We start from the raw sequence: 15843 nt of genomic DNA, 5'->3' as shown, positions 1-15843 counted from the left end.
AGGTTTTTTGAGACAGGGTCTGACTATGTCACACCTTGAACTTGAAGCAAGTCTCTTGTGTTAGTCTCAGTGTTAGTAAATAATAATAACAAATATAATAAATCCTTGACTTATTTTTTTCTGGAACAGTCATTCCTTCAAGGTTCAACTTACATCACCCAGCTCTTCCTTGGCAATCTAACACAGAGCAATGTTTGCTCCCATCCTGATGCAGTATATCCATCTTAGCTGATTCTAACTCTTTCGGTTTACAGGCTGGAACTGTGCTCACAGCTGAGCACTTGCCTGTCTAGCACGCACAAAGCCTTGGCTTCAGTCTCCAGGACTGCATGCATGGGGTGTGGGAACATACACCTATAATCCAAATACTCAGGAGACCAAGGCAGGAGAACCAGAAGTTCACACCAGAAAGTTCCAGGCCAGTCTGTGCTGTCTAAGAGCCTGTTTCAGCTCCACCAGCTACTCACCACCAAAACAAACAAACGGACAGACAGACAGACAAACCATTAAAAATCTAGGTTGGCTAGTTTCAGTGCTTACCTTTAGCCCCAGTGCTCTGAGGCAAAGGTAATCAGCTCTCTGAGCATGAGGCCAACCTTGGCTACATAGTGAATCCCAGGACAGCCAGAGTTACACAGTGCCTCAAAACAAACAAGCAAGCAAGCAAACAAAAAAACCCTCCGCCTGTTTATTGACACTCTGTCCACTAGATGGCGCTCCAGTCAATCTAGCCAGTTGACATAGCTTTCACATTCGCTGGTCTTCAGTTGTTGGCTGAGGCAGTACTCCATATTATTCCACAGGATGACACACATGACTTTATTTACAAAACTGAGGCTCACCCTGCAGACCATATGTACTAGCCTATTTGTCTAGCCCCCGTGGACCAATGAGGGCTTAGTAGAGGAAAGTAATGTGCTCCAGCCAGCCAGCCTCACTTCCAGCAGATGATGATGTTGGGGTCATTTTCTAGTCGCTCGTCCAGCTCATGGTAGCTCATGCCTAGGGCAGTGTGAGCAAGGCAAGGTCAGCAGCCCTGGCATGGCCATCAGCCCTCACCTCACCCCGCCTGCCCTGCCTGCCTCCACCTGTCTTGCAGCAGATCTCATCATAACTGTGGCAGCCTGTGTAAAGCCGGGCAGGGTGGCTCCGTTCCTCCCGAGACACTCGGACTGGATATTTCTGGAGTCTCCGGATGAGGTTCTTCATAAGCCCAAACTGGATCAGCTTCCTGAGGGATTGTGGGGGATATGTTGATATTCCAGATGTGCTAACCCTCTGGTGCATTATGGGATGGAGAGGCCTCTGAGCTCACTATCTGCCTGGACTGGCAGGTTTCATACTTCTATTCTCAGGGAATCTCCTGCTTCCTGTCTGACTCAAGGTCCCTCCAGAGAGACACAAGATGGTCCAACCCGCCATGCCCGAGAATGCCCATCTGACCTTTCGTCAACACGTTGTAGCTGCTGGGGGTGGCGGCCGATGAGGTCTCGCACAGTGGTACCAGGGCTCAGGCTGCAGTACAGCTGGAATACATCTCGGAGACTGGCCCTTTTGTGTCCTATGGGTACCAGGGTTAGTCCTACATGATCCTGTCCTTCCCTTCCCAGATTAGTCCCCCCAAGGGATTGCCATTACCTTGTTTGGTGACATAGGATAGACATGCCTCCTGCAGGGACTTGTCATCTACCAGGTCCTGGACTTTTGGCGTTGGGCAATACACATTGGAGTACTAGAATACACCAGGAGGCACAAGGGCCTGAGTGATGTGCTTGGGAGTCTGGCTTGATCTGGCCCAGCCATATGGTTCCCATTTTACTTAACTGCATCCCAGACTCACCTACCTGGAGGATGGATACTAGAGTCACAACACCATAGTACCTAGGGGGTGAGGAAGAGCTCTGCTTAGCTTCCAGACACCAAGCCTTCCCACCCTCATACTCAGCATCCTTTGGCTCTCCTTGGGCTGGTGGCCCTAGGATGGACATTAACTATGTTTACTCACAGAAGGTTCTGAATGGCAATGCGCACCAGGTTGAGCTCCACGTCTGCCTCAGCGGAGATCTTCTGGACGTGGCGAAATCCATCAATGTAGGGTAGGATCTGTACAGAGCAAGGCAGGGTCAGCAAGGGTGACCCCAGGCTGAGGTTGTGGACAGCCAGTTCAAGGTGGTCATCCCTAAGAGAGGGCTAGCCTACCTGCTGTGTGGTAAGGTCCCACTGTGAGCTGAAGAAATCCTCTTTGTCCTTTGTGAAGACAGGCACATCATACTCCTGCGCGACAGGAGGGTCAGGCCGCTGCTCAATCACCTTCAAGTGGATGGTGTTGGATTCATCTGCAGGGGACCCCGCCAGCACCTTCAGTGTCACCTTTCCCAGGGAATCCTCAGTTACTATCTAACTCTCCCAGCATTCACTGAGGTGGATCTTGGGAGGATCATGACTCCTCTTTTATGGAATGAGAAACCGAGGTCTGGAGAGCAGGACGGATGTAGCCAACAAGTAGAGCTGACAAGTTCTGGCTGCTCCCCCAACCCCAGCCCATTACACCCTGGACCTTCAGACATCACTGTTTCAACCCATGACTACTTCTTGCCCACCAACTTATTTAAGACTCTTCTCCTCCAATGGCCATGTTCATTTCTGCCACTTTTCCAACCTTCCTTTGTTCCTATCCCATCTTGGCGGAGGCAGCCATACCGATGGGTAGAGTGCACCGGCCAGAGGCATTTAGCTCTTCCAATAAGATAGTCATGATGGGTACTAGCTTCTGCTTGCTCTCCTCGGTGGACACAAAGCTGCTTTCAAGCTGGGCAGAACACAGACAGCACAGTGAGTGAGTGTACCTCCCAGTTCCCGGCTGGGCTGGCAGCATCCTGAGCTAGCTGCTGGAGGCTGGGCATTACAGACTCTGGGACTCTTTCCCCACCTGTGCCCACCACACACCCACCCACACCCATCTTGCTGCAGACCTCCAGTGTGGTCAAGTAGCCGGCCAGCTTTTTAACAATGGGTTCCAGGGCACAAGTTTTAGCCTGAGCATCACACACGAAGCCCAAGTTGAAGAGAAGAGCGTTGCGGCTGTACTTCTTGTGTTCAATGCACACGGGGCAGCCAATCAGCTTCTTCTCCATGGCTGTGCTGGGTGGGTAAAAAAGAGTCAGCTTATTCCCCCCACCCCCAGCCAGGCTGGGACCCCTTTGTTCCCACCCAACTAAAGCCTCACACAGTGATAAGCTTGTTCTGTAACTCGGGCTTGGTGATGATGTACACTTGGACAGTGTCAAACAGCTCTCGGGAGATGAAATCCTCAGGGACCTGGAGAAGGCAGCGATGAGAGTTCCCTCAGTGGACATCGGGACTGGGTGGTTTTTACAGCCCACCCAGGCACAAGTCCCTGTTCTCTTTTCCTCACCCTCCCAGTAGACGACTTTGTGCTTCCAAACACATGCTATGCTTTGGCAAGCTTCCTTGACTTTTGTATTCACTATTCCCACTACCTGGAAAATCCTTTCTACACTCATCTGACTTTTATATGCCATTTATATCTCAGTCAAGGGTTTCTCTTGTGTCTTCTAAATCTTCATGAGACCTAGCACCTCCCCCAAATCTGCAGCCTGATTCCGTTTTGGGGACAAACTCCTCCCCCACACTAGGAACCAGAGATCTGGGTCTGGGTACTCTCTCCTTTCAAGATTATCTGTGAATGGAATGGTATGCATGGATGCACCACAACCCCTCCAGGCGGCCAGCTAAGCTCCAGAGAGCATCCCTCCCCTCGCATAGTCCCGGGAGTGTGGAAGGCACCTGATAGGTAATTTTGGGTCCCAGCGTTGGGTGGAACTCGCTGAAGAATATGCATTCGATGCGGCAGCTGCTGCCCATGGCGCTGTCCGGCCCCAAGTCTGTAACCCCTGTTTTTCGTGTGGTGGTCGCCTCCACCCCTTGGAATACCTGTCAAAAAGAGAAAGAGGCCTGGCTAGGTCACACAGGTTTGTGAGCGCAAACCAAACGAGCCGTCAATCCAACGGCGCCTGCGCAGGACGACTCAGGGGGCGTGGCTGCCGCTGGATGGGATGGGAGGGGGCTTGTCCCAGGAAGTCTTGGGTGGCTAGACATCGCACCCGGAAGTGAAGCGCCTCCGAAACGGAGCGGCGCGGCTGGCCGGCCCGAGTGTTCAGTTTATTTTGGAGGAAGTTACTTCGTCTAACCTGAGAAGCAGGTGAGGAAGGCAAAATTCTACGGTGGAGGTACAGCGTGCCAGGTGCACATGGGGAGGCAATGTGCAAAGAGATTCACGCTTAGGCAGGAAAGCAGTTGGGAAATACAATTCCCGTAGTGCCCCACGCCTTCCGTTCGGCCTAGCGATGACGTGCTGCATTCTGGGATTTGTAGTCTTCCTCCTCCCATTTGGAAGGTGCGATCAGTACCACTTCAAATAAAGGTGTTTGACAGGTAGACTCTGCTAAGTTGGGACTGTTGGTGCCGGCACTGCTCTGCTCCTGTCATAACTTCTCCGGGAAAAGGTGCCATTCCTGCCCCGAATTACTGTCCCCGGTGAGAGGCGTGGACAGTGGGCACTCTTGCCAACGCCTACGATGCTTTCAGGCTGTACAGCTATCGGCTGGGCTCACCATGGCCCTTTCTGTGGAGACGGAGTCGCATATCTACCGAGCTCTGCGCACTGCCTCTGGGGCTGCAGCCCACCTTGTGGCGTTAGGCTTTACCATCTTTGTGGCTGTGCTTGCCAGACCTGGCTCCAGTAAGTAGAATTCATAGTCGACTTTTGGTAAGGGAAAAAAGCCACTTTTGGGGAACAGGGGACAGTAGGAAATGATGGGTTTAACTCCTGGGAACAGGCTTGACTGGCCGTGGAATATCCTGTTGAAGGTATTTAACGACCTGGGTAGAGCAGATCAGTGTGGGGACTCTGCCAGCCTGGCCAAGCTTAAGAGTACATGGCTTTTCTTTCTTTGATTTGGCATTTCATTCCTGACTTGTGGAGATGCTGGAGGAAGGAACCGCCAGAGGCGTGGCAGAGCATGCTTTCTGTTCCAGGAAGAGAATGGGGGTGGGTAAGATGAGCTTGTTACGAGAGGGGGCTCCCATTTTGACACAGCCTTAGGTGATGGATGAACTGGTCATATCCAGTCTATAGAGACCAGTATGCATGAGGTGTCCTCTTTCCATTCCAGGTCTATTCTCCTGGCACCCTGTTCTTATGTCTCTGGCTGTAAGTAGTGGGTCTGGGTAGCTTTTAGGGGTAGAATGTGGGCATGGGTGGTGACCCCTCCTTGAAGGCATTTAGTGCCAATTTAGAGGAGCTGCATGTTCCCACTACTACTTCTGACATATATCCAAGGCTTGAAAAACAGTATTCTGGACCCAGGACAAACAACAGGTGAAGCTCATCTAAGCACAAAACGGAGGTTTCTCTCACTTCCAGCTAGGAAGTGAGAAATGGCATGTGGAGTGTGCTCTGTACCTAGAAACCTTAATTTATGGTGATGCATCTAATTTCCCCTGAAACAGTGCACCCATGTGGCCAGCTCTTGCCAAGAAATTGTATCCTGCCCCATGGGAGGGAAACAAAGCTTGTGAATCATTTATCAGTGCCACGTCTCAAACCTTGTTTGCTGGGTAATGTGGCAGAGGTGACATTTCAGAAAAGCACCTGGGAAGAAGTCTGAGGAGGCAGCTCTCCCTAACTATTCCGGGCAGCCGTTTTTGTGCCTCACAGTGCCTTCTACTGTCTCACCAAATGCAGAATTTGTCCTTGGGGGAAGACAATGGAAGGGGCATGCACCATTGTGGAGGGTTATCTAAAGTGCCTAGCATTCACTAGTGTTTCTCTTGTCTCCTCAGTTCTCCTTCCTGATGACTGAGGCACTCCTGATGTTCTCTCCTGAGAGTTCACTGCTGCGTTCCCTCTCACGGAAGGTCCGAGCACGCTGCCATTGGGTGCTACAGCTGCTGGCCCTACTCTGTGCTCTGCTGGGTCTAGGTCTTGTCATCCTCCACAAAGAGCAGCTTGGCAAAGCACACCTGGCCACTCGACATGGGCAGGCAGGGTTACTAGCCGTGTTGTGGGCAGGTCTGCAGTGTTCAGGAGGCGTGGGGCTGCTCTACCCCAAGTTGCTGCCCCGATGGCCCCTGGCAAAGCTGAAACTCTACCATGCCACTTCTGGGTTGGTGGGCTACCTGCTGGGCAGTGCCAGCCTCCTGTTGGGCATGTGCTCACTCTGGTTCACTGCCACTGTCACTGGTGGTGCTTGGTACCTGGCTGTGTTGTGCCCTATCCTCACCAGTTTGGTAATCATGAACCAAGTGAGCAATGCCTACCTGTATCGCAAGAGGATCCAACCATGAGCATTTGCCAGCCTTCAGGGAGCCTGGATTCGCACCTCAGCATAGGACCAGGAGCTGGGGACCTGTTGGACTCTCACAGCTGACTGGGCGAGGGGACATTTCAGGTACTAGGGCACTCAGGGGTAGATCTATGACAGTTTTGCTCCTCATGCTAGAGTGCCTCCCTTTTCTGGCTGTCAACCCAGGGGAGCATGGATCATGTGTCTGGATAAAGTTGGGGTAGCAACAGTCTCCCCAGCCATACAGCTTATGTTTGTACTGCTGTGTCCAGAAATCATGGAGGAAAAAAAAAGTAAAAATAAACAGAACCCTGAAAACCTGTTGGGAGGAGCAGCACAGAGTTGGGGATGGTTCTTGCTAATGTATCGTAAGAAAATGATCTTCTGGGTAAGGTAGGGAGGGGACCTCTCCATGTGGTGGGAGTCCATAGAACCTGCTGTGAAACTTCCTATGCCACACAGTGCATTGGGAGGCTATGTGGAGACGGGGACAGCTGTTTACAGCTGGAGTCTGGAGACTATGGCCAGTGACAGGTGATGGACTGTGTCCACAAGTGTCACACGCAGGGCACAACTTAGGGTTGAACCATGGTCAGTTATAGCAGCTGGATCTCTGTGAGCTCCAGGCCAACCAAGGCTACACAGTAAGACCCTGTGTCAGAAAGGAAAAAGAACAATGAGAAACCTGCCTTCTGTTTCTGAGACAAGGTTTTGAGTCTCCCAGGTGGGCTTTGAACTATGTGGCCAAGGACAACACCCAACTTCAGACGTTCATGTTCCACCTCAGTGCTGGGATTACAGGTGAGATATGTACCATGTGTGTACATACCATGCCCCAGTTATGTGGCGATGGGACTCAAACCTTGAGTTCTGAAATGCTAAGCAAGTGCTCTTCAGCCCCTAGGTTTTGTTTTCTTGAGACATGGATTACAGATATGTGCCACATGCCCTGCCTCAGCCAATGCCTAATGATGGAGAGGCCTTCAATTGTTAGGTCCACTGGCTCAGGGTCTCTCTAATAGACTGAGGAGAAGAAGGAGAAAGGGACTAAGGTTATGGCCCAGTAGCAGGCATGTACTAACAGACAAGAGGTACAGGCAGTGGGACTCTTGGCCAGGTGGAGGTGCCATAGATCTGAGCCCTAGGATCCAGAAAACACATTTACCTTTACATCTGATAAAGAGGAGAGGGCTGCACAAGGTGGCCTGATGAGCCCAAGAGCCACACCTCAAAGAACCGCTTTATTGATACTGTGAAGCCGGGCTCGGCTGCCTGCTCGGGTGGTCCTGTAGAAAATACCTGGGAGCTGTGGCAGCCCTGGCTAGGCACGGTCGTCACTGCCACAGCAGAAGGGCACAAGAAACCCTGATATGAATGCAGTCTGGGGGTGGGCAGGGATGTGCAGATCCACGCTGGCTGGGTCCCCAGAACATTTTTGGCAAATACAAATCCTTGCCTTGGCTCAGGGCTGTTGGCAACCAGTTTCAGACATAAGGGCTGGCCCAGGAGCCGTGGCACCAGTGTCCCTGCAGCCACTTCCTTGGTGAGGAACTGTACCTGCTGTGGTACAATCTTACTGCAAATGGGGGGTCTGGACTGGCTGATGCTCAGAGGCCCCATACCTGGCACTGTGGTTGTCTGGAGTCGGAACCAGGTAGCAACAAGGGTCCTGTGTAGTGTTGTTGAGACACAGCAGAAGGCCACAGGAACCCCCAGCAGACCCTCTTCCCTCTCCTCAGAGCAGTCAGTGCTCCGGAGTAGCTGAGACAGATCAGGGAAGGCATGGGAGAAGAACTGCACTCAAAGTGGTCTAGAGTAGGGGAGCTGCCTCGAAGGTGATGAGACTGGACTCTGGGGCAGTCCCCTTCCCTGGGGGTGTGGAAGCCTGTTCTGAGGGCAGAGGACTGTCCGTTTTTGCCCCAGCCTCCTCTTCATCATCATCCATGCTGGGCCAGGCTGACTGATCCTCCACTCTCTTCAGCCGCTCATTGAGAGCCTTTAGGGCTAGTTGCCTGGAACCAGAAGAGAAAAGGCAGGTCACACCGGGTTTGGGAGAACAACGTACTCTACAACCTTCTTCCACAAGGCCAGATCCTCCCACCAAAGGTTTGTCTCCAAAAATCCCATGTTTCCCTTCCACATGCAGCGTCCAAGAGCCTGGATCAGGATCTGCTTTGGCAACTGGAATGAGGCCCTAAGGCTTCAGCAGCCCCAGGCACCTCCAGAGGACAAGGCTACCTAGATATTGGCAGCATACCTACCAAACCAGCCACCACGGACTGAGTTTGCTAGCTACAGACAAGTGGACATAGTGCTCCTGGGCAGGAGTAGCATGTTTTAGTCCCTAGAAATGAGTCACGTGTGAGCACTGGTGTCATTTCCAAGGACAGGGTTATTTGCTTTTGTGGAACTAGGGATTAAACCTAGGGCCAGCACTCCATCACAGGGCTATGTTACCAGCCCTTAAAACAAACCCCCCTTTTTTTTGAGGCAGGTCCATGCTGGATTCAAGCTACTAGCTCTGTAGCACAGTCAGTGAACCTCCTGTCTCAGCCTCCTGAGTAGCAGGGACGAGAGGCCTGCATCACCAGGCTCAGCTCAGGGAAGGGCTAATCATGAAGTAGCATCAACTTACATCACCCTTCTTATGAAAATTTTCCCAGAAGGGTTTCCCAAAGCCACCCAGACCCTTAGCAGAGCCTCTGTAGAACACACAGACACATGGGCAGGACACAGCAGGGTCTGTTGTTTCCACAGGGTAGACTTTCACAGGCATTGTTTTTGGAAAAGGTGGGAAATAACCCTGGATATTTTCTTTAGGACACCCAAGAAGTCTCAAGCTGTAGGGTCCTGAATTGGCCTGCAGCGTGCCTTGGGTGCTTTCTCACACCTTGGACACCAGCTGGAAACTCTTTCAAGGAAGATATGTCCTACACACTGAGCTACCCAGCCTCAGTGGAGAACAAGGTTCTAGTGTGTAGCACTCTGGTCCACAGAAGGTGAAGTGGCCATTTCCAGCTGTTTGCTGTGTATCCCAACAGCTCACCTCTTTGCTACTACAGGCAGACAAGCCATCCTATTGCTAAGCTCTAAAATCTCTACCACGCCAAGGAAAATAACAGGAAAGGCAGCAGGGATACAGGCACTAAAAACCCTAACGCGCTCTAGCCTGGCCCAGTACTAGGTCTTCTCTGTCACTCCACATGCTACTCTTGGAGATGTCCTCACCAGGAGTCACTTTGTCACAGGGCCAGGGAACTCTGTGAAATCCTATTTCCTCCTTGTAGCCCTTTGGGTCCAGGAGTGGCATGCAGTTGGACGACAGACTGGTAGAGTATTAGCCACCCCAAGTGAGCTAACAACCATCAGACTGGGCCAGAAACCCACCTCTTGGGTCAATCCCCACTCTTCCTTTTCTGTCTACTTCCTTGATCCTAGATAGAGGTTTTATGAATGACCAGCCAACTGTCACAATTCAAGACCTCACTGGGGCAAGGGCAACCTCTGGCCCAATCCCACCTGAATAGCTCTAAGGACAGCTTTGCCCCTCAAAAACAGCCTCCCAGCACATTTCCTCTACGATGCAGAGTCAAGATGTGGTTGTATTTAGGTCACTCTCCCAAAAACTCAAGCTGTAGGGCCCAGAATTAGGCCTGCAGCATGCCCGGGCTGCGTTCCCACATCTACCAGCTGGTAACTCCTTCGAGGAAGGAGTCTACATTCAGCTATATGGCCTCAGTGAAGAAGAAGCTGAGAGAATTCTTCAGCTGAGGTCAGGAACCCCTTCACAGGTGAGCAAAAGCGGGAACCTTTGACAAATGCTAAGGAATAAGGTTGCTGAGAAAACTCTTCAACAGTGTCAGGAATGACACTGGACACAGACTTGTGGATCTCCTAGGAGCTGGGAACTTTGTCCATAGGTCTCAGAAAGTAGGACCTGAATTCACAAAGCTTTTCTCCTGCCTTGGCCAAAGTGTCCAGTGAATAATGCAGTGAAATTGCTGCTGCTGCATTTGTAGGTGATGCAAAGGTCTCTAACTCGCTTAGTGTGGTCAGTAGGCTCCTGCAGTGGGTCATGCGGCTTGTTCCCTGGATATTTGGTGACACATCTGAAAGGGGGGTAAATTTAGTAATACCCCAACCATCCTACATTAAAAAGGGAAAGACTTAAGGATAAAGACATCCTTCCCCATCTCTCATTCTCACAGGAGAAAAGGACCAACAGTTTCTGTCTCACACAGGACCAGTGCTTACAATTGGGAAAATCTGAGGCAAGACCAAAGGCATTCCATAGGCAGGTGAAGTGGCCCAAGTTGTGAGAAACACACACTAGAGCCCAGAAACCTACATACTGAGTTCCCTCCTCAAGGCCAAAACCCGAATCCTTTTTCTGAAGCCGCCCCCAACACCTGCCTGTAGCTCTCCAGCCTGTGTAGAGCCAACAACTCAATAGTCTAGCTAGTACCTTCTCCGCTCCGCATCCTGAGGGTCTGTGCCTGGGAGGCTGATAGTGATGGATGACGGGGCTCCTACATCGTAGCGCTTCACTGTCTTCTGGCAGATCTTTACTTTCACCAGGAGCCCATGCACCAAGTTAGCTAGTAGCCCCACCACCGGTTGCAGGATCTCAGGGAAGAAGGTGGCAAAAGCAAAATGGTCAGCCATGTCCCCTCGGCCCCGGCTATGGCGCTGATAGAAGCGAAGATACACCCAACTTGATAGCAGCCCAAAGCCGTAGGAAGCCAGTGCCGGGCTCTGGAGCAGTGTGGCCAGCCGGAGCAGTAGCAGCAACGCCAGCAATAGCATGGGAACCACGCTAACGCGGACCTGGGGCACTCGCAGAACCACACAGTCTCCCATAGTTTGCTTGAGGGCTACCAGGACACCACCTAGGAAGCCCAGGGCTCCGTGGATACGAATAGTGAACAGGTACACCAAGTTGAAGGAAGCCATGTAGGTGAGGAGGTAGGCGAAGGCCCCCAGAAGCCCCACTGACACATTCACCACCGAGAAGAAGATGAGCAGCTCCAAGGCGCCCCAGAGGGGCTCCAGTAATCTCCCGGCCACAACCACTGTGGCCAGGCTAATGGCCACGTCCCACACATGCTGTTCCATGAGCCCATGGGTGGCCAGGGTCCAGATCCAGAAGTTGGGTGGAAAAAGGTAGCCTGGGGTGACGGCCAGGCAGCCCGTGTCCACAGCGAAGGAAAGCAGATAGAGAAACAGTACCACGGCGCACAGTGCCTTCACCACTACGCTGGCGCTGGCCAGGATGGCCCCCAGATGCTGGCGGGCACCGGGTAGGGCGCGTTGCATCTTCCTGGTGGACGTTGGCTTGAGGGAAGGTGAGGAAGGTGGCCTAGGGGCCTCCCCGGGGCCTCGTCCCAGTTCGGCCCCGACGGGAGGCCCGGGCCCGGATACTTCACTGGTTTCTGTTCCGTGTGAAGGCTCTGGTTCCGGTCTGATCCGGCTGTAGTTCTAAGGCAAAGAGAAAGCCTTCTTGCCGGGAACCTGACGTTAGGCCCTGGGTGGCTTGGGCACGCCTGCCTGCCCGTTCCGTCGACCCAGCGGCCAGGCTAGCGTTGATCTCAAGGCTGGGCTTCCTCCATCCACTCTGAGACTCTGCGATCTGCGGGGATTGGTGACTTGTTCCAACCCAAGTCAAGCCCGTTTCGGCTGGGCTGGGGTTTTGACTTGACCGTACCTCCTCCCCTCTCCGGGGCCGACAAACAGGGGCGCCGCGCCTGCGCGCCCCCGCCGGCGGCCCCGGCGGTACGCTCTCTGAGCGCTTGCCTTCCGGCTCCTTGGCATGCTGGGATACGGAGTCCTTGAGACCTAGCCGAGCGGCTTTTGCATAGAACCACAAATCCCAGAAACCGTGCGCCCGACAGTTCCCGTAGAGTGTAGAGGCTAGGACGCTTGGGATTTGTAGTTTTCTGTGCTTATTCCTCTAGCTCGGTGGAGTTTAGGGAAGTGGAGACCAGTATCCCTGAAGTGGGAAAGTGAGGTGTTGAGTGGGCGGGTTCAAGAGGCAGCTCCGTCTTCGGCCACACACTTGCTGAGTTCTTTGGAGAAGATTGGCTCTATTTGTGACTTTTACAGGTACAGCAGTGTTTTTGTAAGCCGGTACAAAAGAATGTGAATGGTTCTGATGATGTGTTGTACCAATGAGTGTGAACTAGCCAGAAAACCCGCCGTCTGACAAATGGAGACTAAGGTGGGCCAGAACCCTTGTTTCGTCATTTGTAGTCAATGTGATATTGATCAAGTTCCCGAACATTTTTGAAGCGCAATTTCATGAACCTTAAAAATGATGATGATGACAGGCTCTTCCTATACTCTTTAGGATCAAAGAAGGCAGATGTGTAAACGACTTGCCATGTTGTATTGGGTGTTCGTTCACATTATCTTTGTTCCAGCGAACTGTATTTGCTATATGAACTTAGGCTTTCCACCTAAGGGGGAATAAGGGGCAAGGCTTTGCTCTTCTCCCACTTGACTCCACTGGACAGAGAAATCTCCCTTGAGCTAGAGAGATATGTTTTAGCGGTTAAGAGCACTGACTGCTCTTCTAGAGGACCCGGGTTCAATTCCCAGCAACTACATGGCAGCTCATAAACTCCAGGTCCAGGGTTTCTGACACCCTTACATAGATGTAAGCAAAACACCAATGAACATTAAAGAAAAAAGATCATATATAAGTCTCTCTATAAGTTTCAGGTTGGCCAAGGCTCAGCTTTATGCTATAGTGGCCATCAGCAGGGTGTTTGAGATTTATTTAAAAGTTATTTTATTTACATGTATGTGTGTCTTTGTGTGAATATGCCATTAAGGGTGCAAGCCACAGAGGCCACACAGGACGTTGAATGTTGGGAGTTGGATTTCTGAGCTACTAGATGTGGGTGCTGGGGGTAGAGGTTCTCTGTAGGAGCAGCAAACACTATTAACCACTTAGAGCCATCTCTCCAATCCTAAGATTCTTGTTGTTGTACCTAGATTTTTAAATATGCATATTTTAAAAATGTGATTAAGCATATGATAAGAGACTTTATTATAAGATCTCTTTTAGCTACTGATCCCAGTACAACTGCCCGTGTGTTCAAAACTACCCTTCACCTTTTATTTTTGTCTGGGCTTAGGGTTGCTACTGTGTGCCATATACTAGTGTTTGCTAAGTTTGACTTAGAAATAGAAATACAGAGTCACTGGGCAGTGGTGGTTCAAGCCTTTAAGGTGGATCTCTGTGAGTTGGAGGCCAGCCTGGTCTACAGAGTTGGTTCTAGGACAGCCAAGGCTATACAACAAAACCCCTATCTTAGAAAATAAAACCAGGGTTGGAGAGATGGCTCAGTGGTTAAGAGCACTGACTGCTTTTCCAGAGGTCCTGAGTTCAATTCTCAGCAACCACATGGTTCACAACCATCTGATGCCCTCTTCTGGTGTGTCTGAAGACAGCTACAGTGCACTCATATATAATAAATAAATGAATCTAAAACAAAAAACAAAAAAAAAACCCCCAATATCAAAAAGCAAAACCTGAGACAAAATAGATTCAAATACTCAGTCAGATTTGATTTTTGAATAAGCAATTTTCAGGATAGGGACATTCCATGTAGTAATAGACACACACACACACACACACACACACACACACACACACACACACACCAAAACAAAACCAAAACCAACTCATTTGTCCCTAAAGAAGTAACAATAAATTTATTCAGAGTATAGTGTTAGCACAGATTATAATGATGCATGGCCCCTCTTGACAGTGGCCGCAGGGCTGATAGTAACCAGGGACCAAAAACCCTATTGTTAAAAATTTATCAGAGGGCTGGAGGGATGGCTCAGCGGTTAAGCGCACTGACTGCTCTTCCAGAGTTCAATTCCCAACAACCACATGGTAACTCACAACCATCTGTAATGAGATCTGATGCCCTCTTCTGGTGTGTCTGAAGACAGCTCCAGTGCACTCACATACATTAAATAAATAATATTAAAAAAAAGTTATCACAGTCTGGGGCTGGAGAGATGGCTCAGAGGTTAAGAGCACTGGCTGCTCTTCCAGAGAACCCTGGCTCAATTCCCAGCAACCACAACGTGGCTCACAACTGTCTGTGACTCCAGTTCCAGTGAATATGACACCCTCACACAGAAATACACTCGGGCAAAACACCAATGCACATAAATAAACAAATCATTTAAAAAATTATTAGATTTTGGGTGGTGGTGGTGCATGCCTATAATCCCAGCACTTGGATGTCTGAGGCAGGAGGATCAAGGCCAGCCATAAGGCTATGTGAGACTCTGTTTCAAAAGAAAGAGACAAACAAAAACTAACTGCAAGTCAGAACTGACTGGACTTTATCTGACAACCTTCCTCCAAACCATGTGTGTTGTTTCAAGGCATGGGAGCTGTTTGGAGTGTGAGAGTAGTTAAGATATGAGTTGTTATGGTCAACCCCTGCAGAGGGATGAGGGACACCTCACCATGATTTCTCCTGGAATATCCTTTGTCCTCTTTAGCATCCTAGGTTTTCCTCCAGCCAGCCTGAAAGACACACCTACTCTTTCTGTCAGTCAGTCAGTCAGTCTGTCTGTCTCTCCTGTGTGTGTGTGTGTGTGTGTGTGTGTACATTGCAGGCATTCACGCTCTTGTGTGCACGTGTGTATGGTAGCCAGAGATGAGTGTTGGATGTTGTCCTCTATCACTTTCTACCTTGTAGGATCTCACTGTGCAGCCATGGGTGGCCTGGAACTCACTATGTAGACTAGATTGCTCTCAAACCAACAGACCTACCTGCTTTGTCTTCCTTGGTGCTTGGAAGGGACTCTCCTCGCTGAGCCTGGAGCTCATCAGTCCAGCTAGGCTATTGGTTTAATGAACTCTGGGGTTCTGCCTGTCCCGACTCTTCATACCCCTAACCCCCAGTGCAGCGCTTACAGACCACCGCACTGGGTTTTGTACATGGGTGCTGAGAAACTTAAGGGTTTGCAGAGCAGGCCCTTCATTGACTGAGATATCTTCTAAGCCCTGCCACTTGAGACTTTGGCTGATATTACTTTTATTTTGTTTTTCAATTTTGAAGAGTCTCATGTAGCCTGGGCTACCTTAGAACTACCTGCACAGCTAAGGATGGCCACGAACTCCTGACCCTCTGCCTCCACTTCCCTCACGTGGATTATAGGGCAGGCACCACCACACCCAGCTTTCATTTCTTTTCTTCTCACTTGGTGAGATAGAAGGCATCTCTTCTCCCTGGCTGCTCTTCTGTGCTATGGAAACACACTGGCAAAACCATTCTTAAGACCATGGTGAGAGCTTAGCTGGCTAATTTCCAGGAACACAGAGTGAATGGCTCTCCTCCCCCTGAGCGAGCGCCGGATACAGGATGGTCTAGGTTAGTGGCTTAGTTTTCTCCCCACGAAGAGAATGCAGGGGTCAGGCCCATGAGATGCCCAGTGGGTACAG

General features: G+C 50.8%; 3 protein-coding genes across 5 annotated transcripts; 1 reads left to right on the top strand and 2 right to left on the bottom strand.

Annotated features, from left to right (window-relative positions):
* Positions 1-625: 625 nt before the first annotated feature.
* Positions 626-4023, bottom strand: NPRL2 (NPR2 like, GATOR1 complex subunit). 2 transcript variants are annotated; one of them, XM_080934158.1, is made up of 11 exons: positions 3808-4023; positions 3227-3318; positions 2973-3141; positions 2701-2809; positions 2200-2336; positions 2006-2103; positions 1845-1881; positions 1639-1732; positions 1444-1561; positions 1089-1231; positions 626-1002 (listed from the first exon to the last, which is right to left on the bottom strand). In XM_080934158.1, the coding sequence occupies exons 1-11, from the start codon at positions 3883-3885 to the stop codon at positions 935-937; spliced, it is 1143 nt and encodes a 380-aa protein (XP_080790284.1). In that variant the 5' UTR covers positions 3886-4023; the 3' UTR covers positions 626-934. The 2 variants fall into 2 exon arrangements, with proteins under 2 accessions (XP_080790284.1, XP_080790285.1); XM_080934159.1 differs by lacking the exon at positions 3808-4023 and having other exon boundaries at positions 2973-3136.
* Positions 4024-4119: 96 nt separating this feature from the next.
* On the top strand, positions 4120-6678 carry CYB561D2 (cytochrome b561 family member D2). Of its 2 annotated transcripts, XM_080934180.1 has the most exons (4): positions 4120-4222; positions 4609-4762; positions 5196-5233; positions 5866-6678. In XM_080934180.1, exons 2-4 carry the CDS (start codon positions 4636-4638, stop codon positions 6367-6369), a joined length of 669 nt encoding a protein of 222 aa, XP_080790306.1. In that variant the 5' UTR covers positions 4120-4222; positions 4609-4635; the 3' UTR covers positions 6370-6678. The 2 variants fall into 2 exon arrangements, with proteins under 2 accessions (XP_080790306.1, XP_080790307.1); XM_080934181.1 differs by lacking the exon at positions 4609-4762 and having other exon boundaries at positions 4137-4222.
* Positions 6679-7590: 912 nt separating this feature from the next.
* Positions 7591-12124, bottom strand: TMEM115 (transmembrane protein 115). The gene is made up of 2 exons (XM_080934170.1): positions 10834-12124; positions 7591-8380 (listed from the first exon to the last, which is right to left on the bottom strand). Exons 1-2 carry the CDS (start codon positions 11682-11684, stop codon positions 8179-8181), a joined length of 1053 nt encoding a protein of 350 aa, XP_080790296.1. The 5' UTR covers positions 11685-12124; the 3' UTR covers positions 7591-8178.
* Positions 12125-15843: the final 3719 nt, after the last annotated feature.

Source organism: Micromys minutus (assembly GCF_963924665.1).
Source record: "Micromys minutus genome assembly, chromosome: 21".
NCBI classification, from domain to species: Eukaryota; Metazoa; Chordata; class Mammalia; order Rodentia; family Muridae; genus Micromys; species Micromys minutus.
The sequence above is the reverse complement of the archived record's forward strand: the minus strand, read 5'-3'. Positions and strand labels throughout refer to the sequence as shown.